At 36.9% G+C, this 14,977-nt stretch overlaps 1 protein-coding gene and 1 pseudogene across 1 annotated transcript; both read left to right on the top strand.

Moving 5' to 3' along the window:
• The first annotated feature begins 336 nt into the window (after positions 1-336).
• LOC122312448 lies at positions 337-4,256 on the top strand. The gene is made up of 7 exons (XM_043127057.1): positions 337-485; positions 591-666; positions 952-1,016; positions 1,183-1,331; positions 2,068-2,254; positions 2,902-3,074; positions 3,939-4,256. Exons 1-6 carry the CDS (start codon positions 483-485, stop codon positions 3,067-3,069), a joined length of 648 nt encoding a protein of 215 aa, XP_042982991.1. The 5' UTR covers positions 337-482; the 3' UTR covers positions 3,070-3,074; positions 3,939-4,256.
• A 2,371-nt stretch (positions 4,257-6,627) lies between these two features.
• Positions 6,628-14,682, top strand: LOC122313697 (annotated as a pseudogene).
• The last annotated feature ends 295 nt before the right edge of the window (positions 14,683-14,977 follow it).

The following is a 14,977-nucleotide window of genomic DNA, read 5'->3' as shown; positions in this document are numbered from 1 at the left end:
TTGAGGAATAAGACGCTGATATGGGCTTTAGTTGAGTATCGGGCCTAGATTTGTTCCCTAGGCTTATCGGTTCATGTTCGATGGGCTTTAAATAAGATAAAGGCCATAACTCGTATGACCTGCACGATTCAACTTCTTCTTAAGAAGACAAAGACCGTTTGAATTCGGAACTGACAGGGTTTTATTTTATTTTATCTTATCTTATTTTATTATTATAATTTTTAAAAATTTTAAAAAAATAAAATAAATAATTTAACTTTAATTCAATTTTTATAAATTTTAAAATAATAATAATAATAATAATAATAATAATATTTCAATAAGTATTTTATTCCAAACTTCTAATTTTCATCCAAAACCGTCTATAGCTCATCATGATTCCAAACCAGCCCAAAATCTTAAGGTGCTCGGCGGGACACATTTGAAAAGAATAGAATATCGGGGAGCCATATCTGCTTCTATCACAAGTTCACAATTCTACAATGGTGAGCCTCCCTATCTTACTCTTCTAGTGGCTTTCAGTTGTAACCTTTAACCTTCATTAACCTAGGGTCTCTCTCTCTCTCGCAACTGTACGTTTTGATTTTCAGCCGGATTCCACTGAAGAATTCGAGCCCTTGTTCGATTACAGCCGCGTTCAGCCTCTCAATTTCGTGTGCCTCGAAGGTGGGTACCTACTCATTCCAGATTTTTTTTTTTTTTTCTCATGCAATCCTTTTCGGCTCTCACCTTTTTATCATTTGTTTGGTTGCCTGGGCAGCTTAGGAATTGGTAGGATCATTAAAAGTCTTGAATTTTACGTGCTTAATTGTTTAATACCTGTCGTTAAAATGGAATATTTAGGTCAGCTAAGCCGTATTTGACTACGTTTTATGGAGATGGAAACAATTGAACCTTGAAATTTGAAATTTTATTCTCTTTCTATCACCGTTTTCACCCCTTTTCCGGCAGATGATGATGATGCGGATGCATCTCCAACTTTCTTCCCCAAACGGAGGAAGATTTCCGAACCTGTTGTAAGATTTTCTTCTTGTTTTTATTTTTCATCTACCTACATGTTCGTGTAGGTTGTGATAGTGTGAGAATTGAATTGGTTAGAGAGAATCGTACGCTGTAGTTTATTAGATGATTGTAATGTATTTTTTCTTTTTTCTTTTTTTTTTTTGTGGGGTGGCGGGGTAGGTTGTTGAGGATGTGGAAGAAAATGCGAAGGTCATACAAATCGGGGACTCTGACAAAAAGGACGATTTGGATTGGCTAGCTCCTCCACCAAAGGTTTCGAGGGATATTCAGAAGATTGTTGGAGAGGATTCTACCATAACGAAGTTAAGGTATACACATAAGTCCATATAGGGTTTCAATTAACTCGATATACTTCAGCTACAAGAAGAAATTGCACGGAAAGATCTCCCAAACCTAATATCTCATTTGTTGTTTGTTTCCTCCATTCTCATTGTTCTCTTCCACATCGAGTGGGGGTTCCAAAGGAGAAATGATTATCTCGTCCTTGTTTATGAGTAGATTCTCTCATCTTCTAAAATGCTACTTCATTTAAACATTGCATCCGTGCACCAATGGCCAAATATCTATGCCAATTAGAATTTAATTCCAGTCCATGCCTCATGAAGAGAATGGATTTGAATTAGTTGTTTATAGTGTCAATGAAATCTGGATGTTTTTTGTGAAGTCACAATGCCTCCATTGAAAAGTAAAGCTTAAATTTTAATGCTGTGAAGTAACATACTGTTAGTTACCTGCATCTTTATTCCATGTAGTTTTTGGGATCTAGAAGATGTTGAGAGTGTTTACACATAACGTGAAGTGCTTTTGGGATGATGTCAAGCATCCTATGGTTAAGATAATTGTACCCATTGTAGACATTCAAGTCATGGACATTGATCAAGCCATACTTTATATATTATCTGGTAGCAATATTATAAATTCTACACTATTTAATCAAGCACTTCATCAAGAAAAAAGTCATTAGGACTTATTTTATTTTTTTCTGGTTTTATAAACACTCACTCCTTCCCATTTTTGCCATTTAAATTTTATTCTTGGATATAGGTTAAAAAAGCAAGAGCTCGTGTCATTTGCACAATCAGCTGAAGATTTGTTGCGAGAACTCAGGAATTCAAGGCAGTCCTCTCTGGAGCCTGTCTCTGACCAACCATCAAAGCCTTTGTGTGAAAGAGTTAAGATAGTTATTTCTATTCAGGACAAGGATGGGCTGAAACAATTTCGCATATACATGGTATATCTTCAAGCTAGGATTTTGGAATTATTGTCTCAATCATTATTGCCTCATTTATTATCAATACTGCGTAAGGAAAGTTCAGCTTTTTTCAATGCACTTACATCTCTGCTATTTTCCTGGTTTATTGCCCGAATCTGTCAATCAGTTTCCAATAGAAAAAACTATAAATATTTCAATTTTAATAAGGTAAATTAACTATAATGTTTGTAATACTTTCCAATACTTACTGGTGGAAAAGAAAATGTTTGGGTTGACGAGTCATAGGGCTGAAGTCAGAGTGATATGAAGCTTAAGTCTGATTTTTTTAAATCATACAGTGGTTTAAAATCAATATTTTTGTTATCGGTAATAAAGAACCTTACTGCCAATGAGCCATTGAACTGCTTTTGGTGGTTTAAAGTCAATATAATTGCCTTAGTTAGTGAAGTCCCTCTTCTGTATTCAATTTTTTCATCAGTTATTTAGTTTTGGTGCTAAATGTTAATATTTTTTTTATTCTGGTTATTCATACAAGAATATATGGATTTATTTTGTGTTTAAATGTTACCTTTTTCTATTCCTTTTTTGGCTGTATGTTTTATATATTATACTGTCAAGGAATTCAACAATTACACACTGTGAGTGGATTTCTTTTAATCCCACAGGATGACAACTTTGAGCGGCTCTTCAAAATGTATGCCGATAGAGTTAAGCTTGACATACAGAAATTAGCATTTAGTTTTGATGGGGATAAAATAAGCCCAACAGCAACCCCTGATGGCCTTGGTATGGAGGATGATGACATTATCGAGGTGCATGTTAAGTCAAGCTGATTGAGGTAACATGTAACTGTATAGTTTCTATTCACCCTTTTGATCCTTCAGTTTTGTATGCCATTCTACTTTCAAATATTTGAGCCGTATCATTCCCAAGATCAGCTTTTGGACATGCTTATTGTTAGAGGATAACTTGTGAGGGTATAATCGTCATTTTTATGTAGTATATATATGCTGTTGTACGTCAATGAATAAGTAATGTGAAATATTTTCCCTCTATAAGTGTCTAAACTTATGAAAATTGGCTCCTTTGAATTTTTATGGGAAGTAATCATACTTACAATACCTACTATGAACAAAGTCAACTTTTACTACATTCTTATTGTAAACTAAACGCTAGTTGTTGTTCAAAACTCTTAGAATATGACACATCTCTTAGAAAATCATTTTTTGATTTATAACAACAAATATTTTTCAAACAAATAGAATTGATTAATGTGATGGAGCTGTTGCAAGGTTTTATTTAGTGTCATTGGCAGTTCATTTCATGTCTTTTTAACCTTTTTAAAAGTATTTTGTCATCTCTTTTAGAACCAGATTGATCAATAGGAAAGGATATATTGATTAATTGAACAAGGGTCTAGGAGGATGACACCCATTTTGGTTTGGAAGTAATTAGTTGGTTTGGAGGTGGGAGAGTTTCCTCCATCAGCCATGAACATCTATACTTGGTTCACTTGCTCTGTCATTCCTGCTGTCAGGCTGTCAGAAATTCTTCTGTTGCTGTGTGCATTTCTGTGCAATTTCCTATTTATTCTGGTTCTAACTCAGTTTACTTTGACTATGTCACTTAGTGTTGTGGGTTTATTTTGAGTTTATCAACCTGAAACAAACCTTCCAAATTTCTTACATCTGCTTTGTTTCAGGTTTACGCTTCAACCATGGCAATAGTTCTTTTCTGTTTGTCGGTTGTCCAATATTTGGCCCTGAATTTTTATGGCCATGGATATTTCTGAAATCGCTTGGAAAAACAGTTTTTGCAACAAGCTGAAGCGGCTCAGTCATGAACAATAAATTGAGACAAGAGTGCCAATTTTCTTATTTGGCCCTGTATTTATTGAAACCTTTTTTTTTTTTTTTGTTTATTTGGATAACAACTAGCTTAAGCTTTTCTGTTATGGAATCATGCAACAATTGCCTGTGCAGATGTTCTAGTGCAATAAATTCCCATATTGTTTCTTGCATTTGTCTAAAAGAAAGAATCTATATTGGCAAGGGAGGTCAAAGTACTAGCCATAGTTATTTTTTAAGCAAATTTGAGTCTATTATGAAAATTGTATTGGTATGTCTAAAATGGATATTTCTATAAAGTTTGAAGGGAGTTCTTCTTCTTCTTCTTTTTATTTTTATTTTTTATTTACTGCAATATTAAGGCTTTATATCTGGATCTCAATTAAATAACATGATTTTGATGTCATAATGATTCCTATTCTTGTTGGTTGTAGCAGTAACATAACATGTTTTGATTTTGTTATGGTGGTGGGCGTGGAGAATCATGTGAAACCTAATAGACATCAATCTATACCATATCAAGTATGAGGTTTCTTCTAAATTGATGTCCTAGTTAATTTTTAATCATTTGCTTGGCCTCACAGATGGAGTTATAAAGAGGTAGGTAGATTTATTCATATTTTTTAACCACCAGTCTATATTATATTAAATAATAATATATAAATAGTAAATAAGTTTTTAATTATAAAATAGATATAAATATAATATTCAGACTCACATTCCTTAATTTAATGTTACACATATTGACCTAAACATAAATATTTTGTTGTTTTAATATATTAACATTTTTTTTCCTTGAGCCTTGGCTGTGAAAAATATTTCGGAGTCTTTTGATATTTATAGTTAAATTTAGTTTATAATAAAAATTAAAAAGTGTTTTACAATATGATATGCAATAACAAGTCATATAAATTTGTTAACATATGTTTATAAGATGAAATAAATGTTTCTTTAATACTTATAAAAAAGATGTATTAAATTTATATAAAAAAAAAAATCTCACAAAAATAAATACAAATTAGTCAATTTTATTTTACCATAAAAAGACATTTATAATCGATACATCAGGAAAAGTCATGTCTCGAGCTTTCATTTTGAATAAAGAAAAATGCTAGGTAGTCTACCGAAGTATTTGCACCGATAGGTGTTTTTTTTTTTTTTTTTTTTAATTTTTTGATTTTTTGATTTTTATTTCTTAACGGTGGAAATGTATTAAATTATTTTTTTATTTTTTATTTTTTATTTTTTCTTAACTGTTAAGAAATATTTTTTAATATATATGAAAAAAAAAACATTTTACAGTGATCGGTCAGTTGTATGAATAGCCCTGTTGATCTCTGTAAAACTGCCCTTTGACAAAATAATCTATGCAAAATTTGTGGCTAGACCTGAGGGAGGCTGTTCGATAAAATTACATTCACATACAAAACTCACGGATAACGTCTAGTTCACACATTACACAATGCCACGTGGCCCACTTCCACGCTGGAAAGTTCACCCTCAACAACGCACACGTCAGACCAAAAAGGTCCTAAAGATAGATAGAAAAAGACCGGAAGGGAAACACAAAAGAAAGAAAGAAGATAGAGGAAAGCTCCACGGTTCCGACGACTGGAAAAGAAAAAAAGGAATAGGTTCCATGAATTCCAACATACATAAAAGGCTGATCTATTTCTCTTGATGCTTCTAGTTTCTTGTGCACATCCACAGGTTGTTCTATTTTTTTTTTCCTCTTTTTTGAAGGGCATGCCATCCTGGTAATTTTAACTTAAAACATATTTTGATGCTTGATTTCTTCTGCATACAAGTTCGAAAAAGTTTTGATCGGTGAAACTAAACGGGATTTGGGCTTGAATTTGAGGTTTTTCACTTTGTTTTTTGTTTAGATCTCCCTTTTAGTTTAGTTCTGAGTAATTAAGTGGTTAAATTCCCAATTTTTCATCTGTTTCCATTTTGTTAAACAATTAATAGTTATCATTTTATGAGTGTGGGGGTCATGAATTGGAGCCCCGACTCCATCCAATGCCATAAAAGGACCCTTGAATTGAAAACTTACAATTGGCCGTTTATTAAGAAGGCTAGCTACATCCGACTCTTACAATCGAATGGTTGTGAGAGTCAGATAGGCTTCTATTGTACAGTGGTCCTCAGAGCCAACCAGCTTTAAAGAAGTTTATATAATCAAGGAAAATTCAATAATAGATAAAAATAAATGTTGAAAGACACATCTTAAATGTCTAAATTCAGCTCCATATATATATATATATATATATATATATATATATATATATATGTATGTATGCATGTATGTATGTATAAGATCTGTTTATCAACACAACCTTAATTTTTTGACTAAAGGTTTTAGATGTGGAACTTATAAGGTGTATGATTTATCTTTTTACTCTTTTTTTCCTTGTTTTAACATATCAGTACTCCATTTTGTGACGTTGGTTTTGTTCTAAGAATTTTGAAGTATGGGGTTATAATACTTGTGACAATAATTGACATCAACTTATTTAATGCTAAAGGTATCAGAGCTCATAAAAAGGTTAGCGAGTTGATATCCTTATTCATTGAAACTCAATCGGGAAACTTCAACTTATAAGGTTTTGGAGTCTGGTAGTTCTGTATGACTGTAGAGTAAATGATGGAAAAAATTTGTGAATTCTGCACAGAATTGAGGATAGTGGTTTACTATAAGGCTAATACAGCACATCTTTGCCTTTCTTGTGATGCCAAAGTCCATTCAGCCAATGCACTTTCCAATCGACATTTGTGAAAAGTCTTGTGTGACTTGTGCAGATACCGCCCAGCTTATGTTTGGTGTACAAATCACCAAATGTTCATGTGTCACAGCTGTGACCGAAGCCTGCATGACAACTCTTCCCAGCATCAAAAATAGGGAACCAAGAGTTACATGGGATGCCCTTCTGCTAAAGATTTTGCAACAATGTGGGGTTTTGAACTGAATGAAGTCAATGACAATACTCATTGCGATCAACTTGTGTCTACTTCTTGTGGTTTTGAGGATTCCAGTGTTGTAGATTTTGACATTCCAAGACAACCTTTCTCACAAATTGGAGGCCCTTCAGTGTCATCTAGAGTGAATTGTGCAACTGCAATCTCCAATGCTGGATTTGAAGTGGGATCAAGCAGTCAACAAAGTAAGGTAGGCAGCATTTACACTTATATGAATATTTGTAATTTTCCTTGACGATTCCAATGATACCAAGCCCTTTTTATGTCTAAATTCTCATATCCTTTCACGATATAACTTATAAGAACTTGAGGCCTAGGTAGGAGGTAAACCTATCAGTCAAGTTGGAAGAAGTTTATGTGAATTCCGATTTAGTAAGTCCCATATTTGGCATGGTGCTGGATTTCAGGAGGTTTATATCATTTTACCTTACTTTGTCCATAAACTTGAAGCGAAAACAAAGTTTTTGTAATTCAATATTGATGAATTTCACCATTATCCCGACTATTGAATCAACGCAAGAGATATAATATAAAAAGGAGGATAAAGTTATTTGTTCATCTGATGGTGATAAACTAAACTGATGCGAAAATTTTATGCCTAAGTATATAAGAAATCTATATAAAAATACCTCTATAATTCTACTTATAAAAATTCTCTATAATTCTTCTTAGCATGGTGCTTCACTTGCAGATTAAATAGCACCCCACTAGCCATCTTCTCCAACAGATTCTTGACTTGAAAAGGCTTTAGCTCATTAACAGTTCTGACCATTTACCTCTAGTATGTGGTCAAGAACAAACAGAAATGTCTTCTTCAATACATTATCCTTCAGTGAAGTTTGATGAAAATCTTGATCAATATTTATAGCAGTCCCAGGATCTTAGTAGTGATATTCAACAAAGGATCAATTCACATCAGGATCTGAAAGAGAACATTTTATCATTCACATTTCCACAATAGGAGCATTTATCTTCATCTTCGATTACCAGCCTTGCTTTGAACGGAGAATCCTTTTGGCAATGCAAAAGTCCAATTCAAACTAGTCAGGTTTGATTATTATCACTGGAACATTGTGGGGGTGAAACACTTGTAGATTAGCTGCATAATGATGCATTCTTTCTTAGGGGTGCAAGAGCATAGACATTTCTGTTGCCATCTGCCTACACACATAGAATAACTAAAACTACTGCTTCTCAATGAAAGGGCACTGTAAAGTATTAATTCATTTTTCACTACCATTTCATTTTTACTCTGTCCAAAGTTTTGATTCTAAATTCCATGAATGACATAGTTAATGACTAAGAATATATACTACACACTGTTTCACTTGTCCATTATAGCAATTAGGCCCTCAACAAAGTAAGGTCTACAAGTTCGGCCCTCAATAAAATGCCATATGTTTTTGAATATTAAGCTGTGATTCATAGTTAATAACTCATTTCAAGTGTAATAAGACTAATTGCATGGTAAATGTGGAATGGAAGATTAGGATCTCTACTCAAATCCAAAAATGTGGAACAAAGTTATGTTGAGTTTAGTTTTTCTTGTTTCATAGTAAAACGTTTTGTTGATTTTAGTTTTTCTTGTCACAGAGTAAAACTGCATCTCAAAGGTGACTACTTGTTTCATATTCATGATGCTCTTGTCTTAACCTTCTTCTTCTACCCTATCATCATAACAAAAGTGAGATTATCACATTGTGTGCTGCAATAGCTTGTATGATTGATGAATGACCATATGTATGACTTGAACAAGATGTTGATCTCAATCTTCAAAAATTCATCTGCTTGGAAACGAGAGTCATAGTTAGCTGCTTGGCAGTAAATGGTTGGCATTTCATTTGTGGTCAAATTTACATATGTCTACAAAAGCAATTAATTATTCCAAATTGATTTTTGTAGATATGGTTGTTGCAGGTGGAGACAAAAACAGTGAACAGTGCACCGAAAGACACCGAATGCACCGTTTGCTCCTTTGTATTGTTAGGCACCTCCCCACCTCCCTAAGAATCATGCAGCAAATTGCTGCAACGTAGTGATCTGCTCTCCTATAAATAGGAGAGCTTAAGTGTGAGGAGTGTGTGTGCAGCAAAGAAGAGCAGAGAGAAAATAGAGAGTGCTGCGTGTGTGCAGAGTGCATCAAAGTGGGTGAGAGAGAGTTTTCTGTAAAATTATTTTCATAGTGAAATTACAGCATCTGTGGACGTAGGCAATTGCCAAACCACGTTAAATTTCGTCCCTCCTTTATTTAGAATCGTCTCTGTGTCAGAACAGCTCCCAACAACTGGTATCAGAGCACTGGTTCAAGCTGTCTGAAAATTCAAGTTGTTCAAAATCAATTTTTGACAACTCCACGGTGTTCCTCGCGTCGAGACGAATCCGTTGCCGCAAACGGAATCGAAAACGGAGGTCGGACGAGGCGACACGCGCCCCTAGAAGATAGGCGCGTGCATCTGCTGCAACCCACGCGCCCCACGCGCGCCAGAGGTTGAAGACGCGTGCACCACACGCGCTCACGCGCCCCCCACGTGTGCCAGAGGTTGAAGACGCGTGACGGACACGCGCCCACGCGCCCCCACGCGCCCTAGAGAGGTTCGGCGCGTGTGTCACACGCGCCTCACTCTCCCCCACGCGCCACTGTACTGTACGCGCGTGTATTACACGCGCCCACGCATTGCCCATGCGCACTGTGCAGCGCGTGTATCTCACGCGCCAGACAGATCAAAACCGTCCATTTTTCAGATCTGTTTTTGACTAGATCTAAGCCATTCGGAGTCCGATTTCGATGATCAAATAGTGCTTTCTAACTATTTGGATCATTCCGGACTCATCCGTACGGTCGAAATTTTGAGATTCGGCATCAGTACATTGGATCTGAACCATCCACGTGTTGCAGATCAATTTGGGCTAGATCACGCCAGTTGGAGTTCCATCGCGACGATCAAATAGTGCTGACAAACTATTTGGATCATTCCGGACTCGTTTCCAGCTAATTCGAGTGTTTAGGACGCAACGGTGATCTTTGTTTGTTTGAATTTGAACTCATTTGTAAAGTTATGGCTGGAGAAGAAGCTAAAGGTGTTGGTATCGAGAAATTTGACGGTACAGACTTTGCCTACTGGAGAATGCAGATAGAGGATTATCTCTATGGGAAGAAATTACATCTTCCACTCCTAAGAAGAAAGCCAGATGACATGAGCAATGAAGATTAGAGTTTCCTTGATAGACAAGTGTTGGGAGTCATTAGACTAACACTGTCAAGATCAGTTGCACACAATGTGGGAAAGGAGAAGACCACGGCGGATTTGATGAAAGCTCTATCGGACATGTACGAGCAGCCATCAGCCAATAACAAAGTGCATTTGATGTACAAGCTATTCTACTTGAGAATGGCAGAAGGAACTCCAGTTATTCAGCATCTGAATGAGTTCGACACCATCATCAATCAATTAGCTTTAGTGGGGATTGAATTTGATGATGAAGTACGTGCACTGATTGCTCTAGCTCAATTGCCAAAGAGCTGGGAGGCCATGAGAACAGCTGTCAGCAATTCTTATGGCAAAACAAAGATGAAGTATCAAGATATCCGGGACCATATTCTTAGCGAGGAAGTTCGCAGAAGAGATACAGGAGAAGCATCAACTTCCAGTTCTGCCTTAAACTTCGAGACGAGAGGTAGAGGAGCCAGTAGAAGTTCAAATCGGGGCAGATCAAAGTCCCGAAGAGGTAGAAGTAAATCTAGATCCGGAAAACAAGTACAGTGCTGGAATTGTGGCACGATTGGCCACTTCAAAAATAATTGCAAGGAAGTAAAGAAGAAGAATGAGCATGACTCTGTTAATGCCACAACAGAAGAGCTCCGAGATACCTTACTCCTTTCAGTCGACAACCAAATTGAATCTTGGGTGTTAGATTCAGGAGCCTCGTTCCACACTACAGCACATCGAGAAATCATGCAGAATTATGTCACTGGTGATTTCGGGAATGTGTACTTAGCAGATGGTGAAGCGTTGGAAATCGAAGGCATGGGAGATGTACCAATCGATCTGCCCAATGGAAGTGCATGGTTGCTACAGAAGGTGCGACATGTTCCCAAGCTCATGAGGAACCTGATTTCTGTAGGACAACTTGATGCTGATGGGCATTCGGTACTATTTACTGGTGGCACGTGGAAGATAACAAAAGGAGCTATGGTAGTAGCTCGAGACACAAAAACAGGTACTCTATACATGACTTCAAGTATTAGAGATACTATTGCAATTGCTGATGTAAATGCCAACCTATGGCATCAAAGGCTTGGTCACATGAGTGAGAAAGGAATGAAAGTACTATTATCCAAGGGGAAGTTACCAAAGTTGGAATCAACTGATTTCGACATGTGTGAAGGTTGCATTTTTGGGAAACAGAAAAAAGTTAGTTTCCTGAAAAATGGTAGAACTCCAAAATCTACAAAGTTGGAGTTGGTGCACACAGATTTGTGGGGGCCATCCCCAGTCGCTTCTCTTGGAGGATCGCGGTACTATGTTTCATTTATTGATGACTCAAGTAGGAAAGTATGGGTTTATTTTTTGAAAAATAAATCTGACACATTTGATACTTTCAAGAAGTGGAAAGCCATGGTTGAAAATGAAACAGGCTTGAAGTTAAAATGTCTGAGGTCAGACAATGGATGAGAGTACATCGACGGAGGGTTCAAAGAATTCTGTGCTGCAAATGGGATTAGATTTCAGAAGACTATTCCCGGGACACCCCAACAGAATGGCGTAGCTGAACGCATGAACATAACTCTCAACGAACGTGCCAGAAGCATGAGGCTGAATTCAGGATTGCCTGAATGTTTTTGGGCTGATGCAATTAATACTGCAACCTATTTGATTAATCGGGGACCTTCAGTTCCCTTAAAGTTCAATCTACCAGAGGAAGTCTGGAGCGGAAAGAAGGTAAATCTTTCCCATTTGAAAGTTTTTGGCTGTTTATCATATGTTCACATAGATTCTACTGATCGTAACAAGTTAGAAGCCAAATCTAGAAAATGTTTTTTCATCGGTTATGGTGATGAAGAATTTCGCTATCGATTTTGGGATGATAAAAATCGCAAAATCATCAGAAGTAGAAATGTGATATTTAATGAGCAGATTCTGTACAAAGTTAAGTCACAAGCTGAATCTGAGGAACAGCCAAAGAAACCTGAGGTTGTTGATTTTGATGTTACTCGAGTCAACACTGATCAGAACGAGGATCAAGAAAATAATGATACACAGATCGAACAACGTACACCACTCACTGCTACTCGAAGATCTTCAAGAACAATTAGGCCACCACAACGGTTCTCACCATCTCTATACTACATCTTGCTAACAGATAGTGGTGAACCGGAAAGTTATGATGAAGCTCTACGAATTGAAGATTCGATCAAGTGGGAGAAAGCCATGCAAGATGAGATGGAGTCACTGATGTCAAATCAGACATGGGAGCTAACTAAGCTTCCAAAAGGCAAGAAGGCTTTGCACAATAAATAGGTGTACAAAATTAAGGAAGAGCACAATGGTAGCAAGCGTTACAAAGCTAGAATGGTCGTGAAGGGGTTTCAACAAAAGGAAGGTGTCGACTACACAGACATTTTCTCTCCAGTTGTAAAATTGACAACGATCAGGCTAGTGTTGGCAATTGTGGCTACAGAGAATCTACATCTTGAGCAGTTAGATGTGAAGACTGCATTCCTTCATGGTGATATGGAGGAAGACATTTATATGCACCAGCCACAAGGATTCTCAGTGAAGGGAAAAGAGAATCTAGTTTGCAAACTAAAGAACAGCTTGTATGGCCTAAAACAAGCTCCACGACAATGGTACCGGAAGTTTGACAACTTCATGTGCAGTAATGGATTTACAAGACTGCAGGTCGACCATTGTTGCTATATGAAGAACTTTGACAACTCTTATATTATCCTACTGTTATATGTGGATGATATGCTCGTTGCAGGGTCAAGCATCGAGGAAATCAATGAACTGAAGAAGCAGTTGTCAAAGCGGTTTGAGATGAAGGATTTGGGTGCTGCAAAACAAATCCTTGGTATGAGAATTATTAGAGACAGGTCTAATGATACTCTCAAGCTCTCGCAGGAGGAGTATGTAAAGAAGGTGCTTAGAAGGTTTAACATGGACAAGGCGAAACCAGTAAGCACACCCTTAGCTAGTCACTTTCGACTAACTAAGGATCAGTCGCCAAAGACGGAGGAAGAGCAAGAATGCATGAACAGAATACCCTATGCATCTGCTATTGGTAGTCTTATGTACGCCATGGTCTGTACAAGGCCAGATATTGCACAAGCAGTGGGAGCTGTGAATAGGTACATGAGTAATCCAGGAAAGCAGCATTGGGAAGCAGTCAAGTGGATTTTAAGATATCTACAAGGCTCTTCAGATACGTCACTATGCTTTACAAAAGCAGGTTTAAAACTACAGGGATATGTAGATGCTGATTTAGCAGGTGATGTTGACAGTAGAAAAAGTACTACTGGATTTGTGTATACGCTGGGTGGTACAGCTGTATCGTGGGCTTCTAAGTTACAGAAGATTGTTGCTCTCTCAACTACAGAAGCGGAATACGTTGTTATAACTGAAGCAGGGAAGGAAATGGTTTGGTTGCAGTCATTCTTGGAGGAATTGAGAAAGAAGAATGAAAAAGGCATTCTGCACAGTGATAGTCAGAGTGCTATTTTTCTTGCAAAGAATCCAGCCTTTCATTCCAGAACAAAACACATACAGTTGCGATACCATTTTATCCGATCTCTTCTCGATAGTGGACAGCTAATACTTGAGAAGATACGAGGAACAGAGAATCCAGCAGACATGTTCACAAAAGTAGTTACTGTTGACAAACTGAAGCTGTGTATAGCTTCAGTTGGACTTCGTACTTAAAGGCATGACTTGAAGTTGCTGTGATAGTTGCTATGAAGATATGTAGACTCATTTGTCTCCAAGTGGGAGATTGTCGCAGGTGGAGACAAAAACAGTGAACAGTTCACCGAAAGACACCGAATGCACCGTTGCACCGTTTGCTCCTTTGTATTGTTAGGCACCTCCCCACCTCCCCAAGAATCATGCAGCAAATTGCTGCAACGTAGTGATCTGCTCTCCTATAAATAGGAGAGCTTAAGTGTGAGGAGTGTGTGTGCATCAAAGAAGAGCAGAGAGAAAATAGAGAGTGCTGCGTGTGTGCAGAGTGTATCAAAGTGGGTGAGAGAGAGTTTTCTGTAAAATTATTTTCATAGTGAAATTACAGCATCTGTGGACGTAGGTAATTGCCGAACCACGTTAAATTTCGTCCCTCCTTTATTTAGAATCGTCTCTGTGTCAGAACAGCTCCCAACAATGGTCTCAAAATATGCAAGACCTAGGGGTTTGTGAAGAACTACTTTGCGATGATGATTTAAACATACCTGATGTTGATTTAACATTTCAAGGTTTTGAAGAACTATTTGGAGGTGATGAAGATCCAATCAATGCTCTGCTTTATGATAACGTCTCATGCTCCTCCATAGAGAAGGATGTGTCCTATGATACATCAGATAATGTTCATAGGAGAACCATGGACATGAATCACAACTCATTTTTTTGAACTTCTGTGTAAGCTTAATCTTGTGTTTTTAAAGGGGTCACTATTAGTTTTTATTTTTATTTTTATTTTATATATATATTTTTTATTTTTAAATCAGAAAATCTCCCTTTGTTAAAATAGCATCCTCATGTTTTGTGGTGGAGGAAAACCACTATGTACAACAAATGAAATGTTAGAAGAAAAAAACTATGCCATTCACAGGTATGGGAAAAAAAGAATCGAAAGAAACAAAAACTAGTTTATGAAGCTAGGGAAGTTCCTGCTCTATTCAAAGTGTAGATTCCAATAAGATTCT

The sequence above is a fragment of the Carya illinoinensis genome, chromosome 6 (assembly GCF_018687715.1).
Source record: "Carya illinoinensis cultivar Pawnee chromosome 6, C.illinoinensisPawnee_v1, whole genome shotgun sequence".
Classification (NCBI taxonomy): Eukaryota; Viridiplantae; Streptophyta; class Magnoliopsida; order Fagales; family Juglandaceae; genus Carya; species Carya illinoinensis.
Note: the sequence above shows the minus strand (reverse complement) of the source record. Positions and strands in the feature narration are given on the sequence as shown.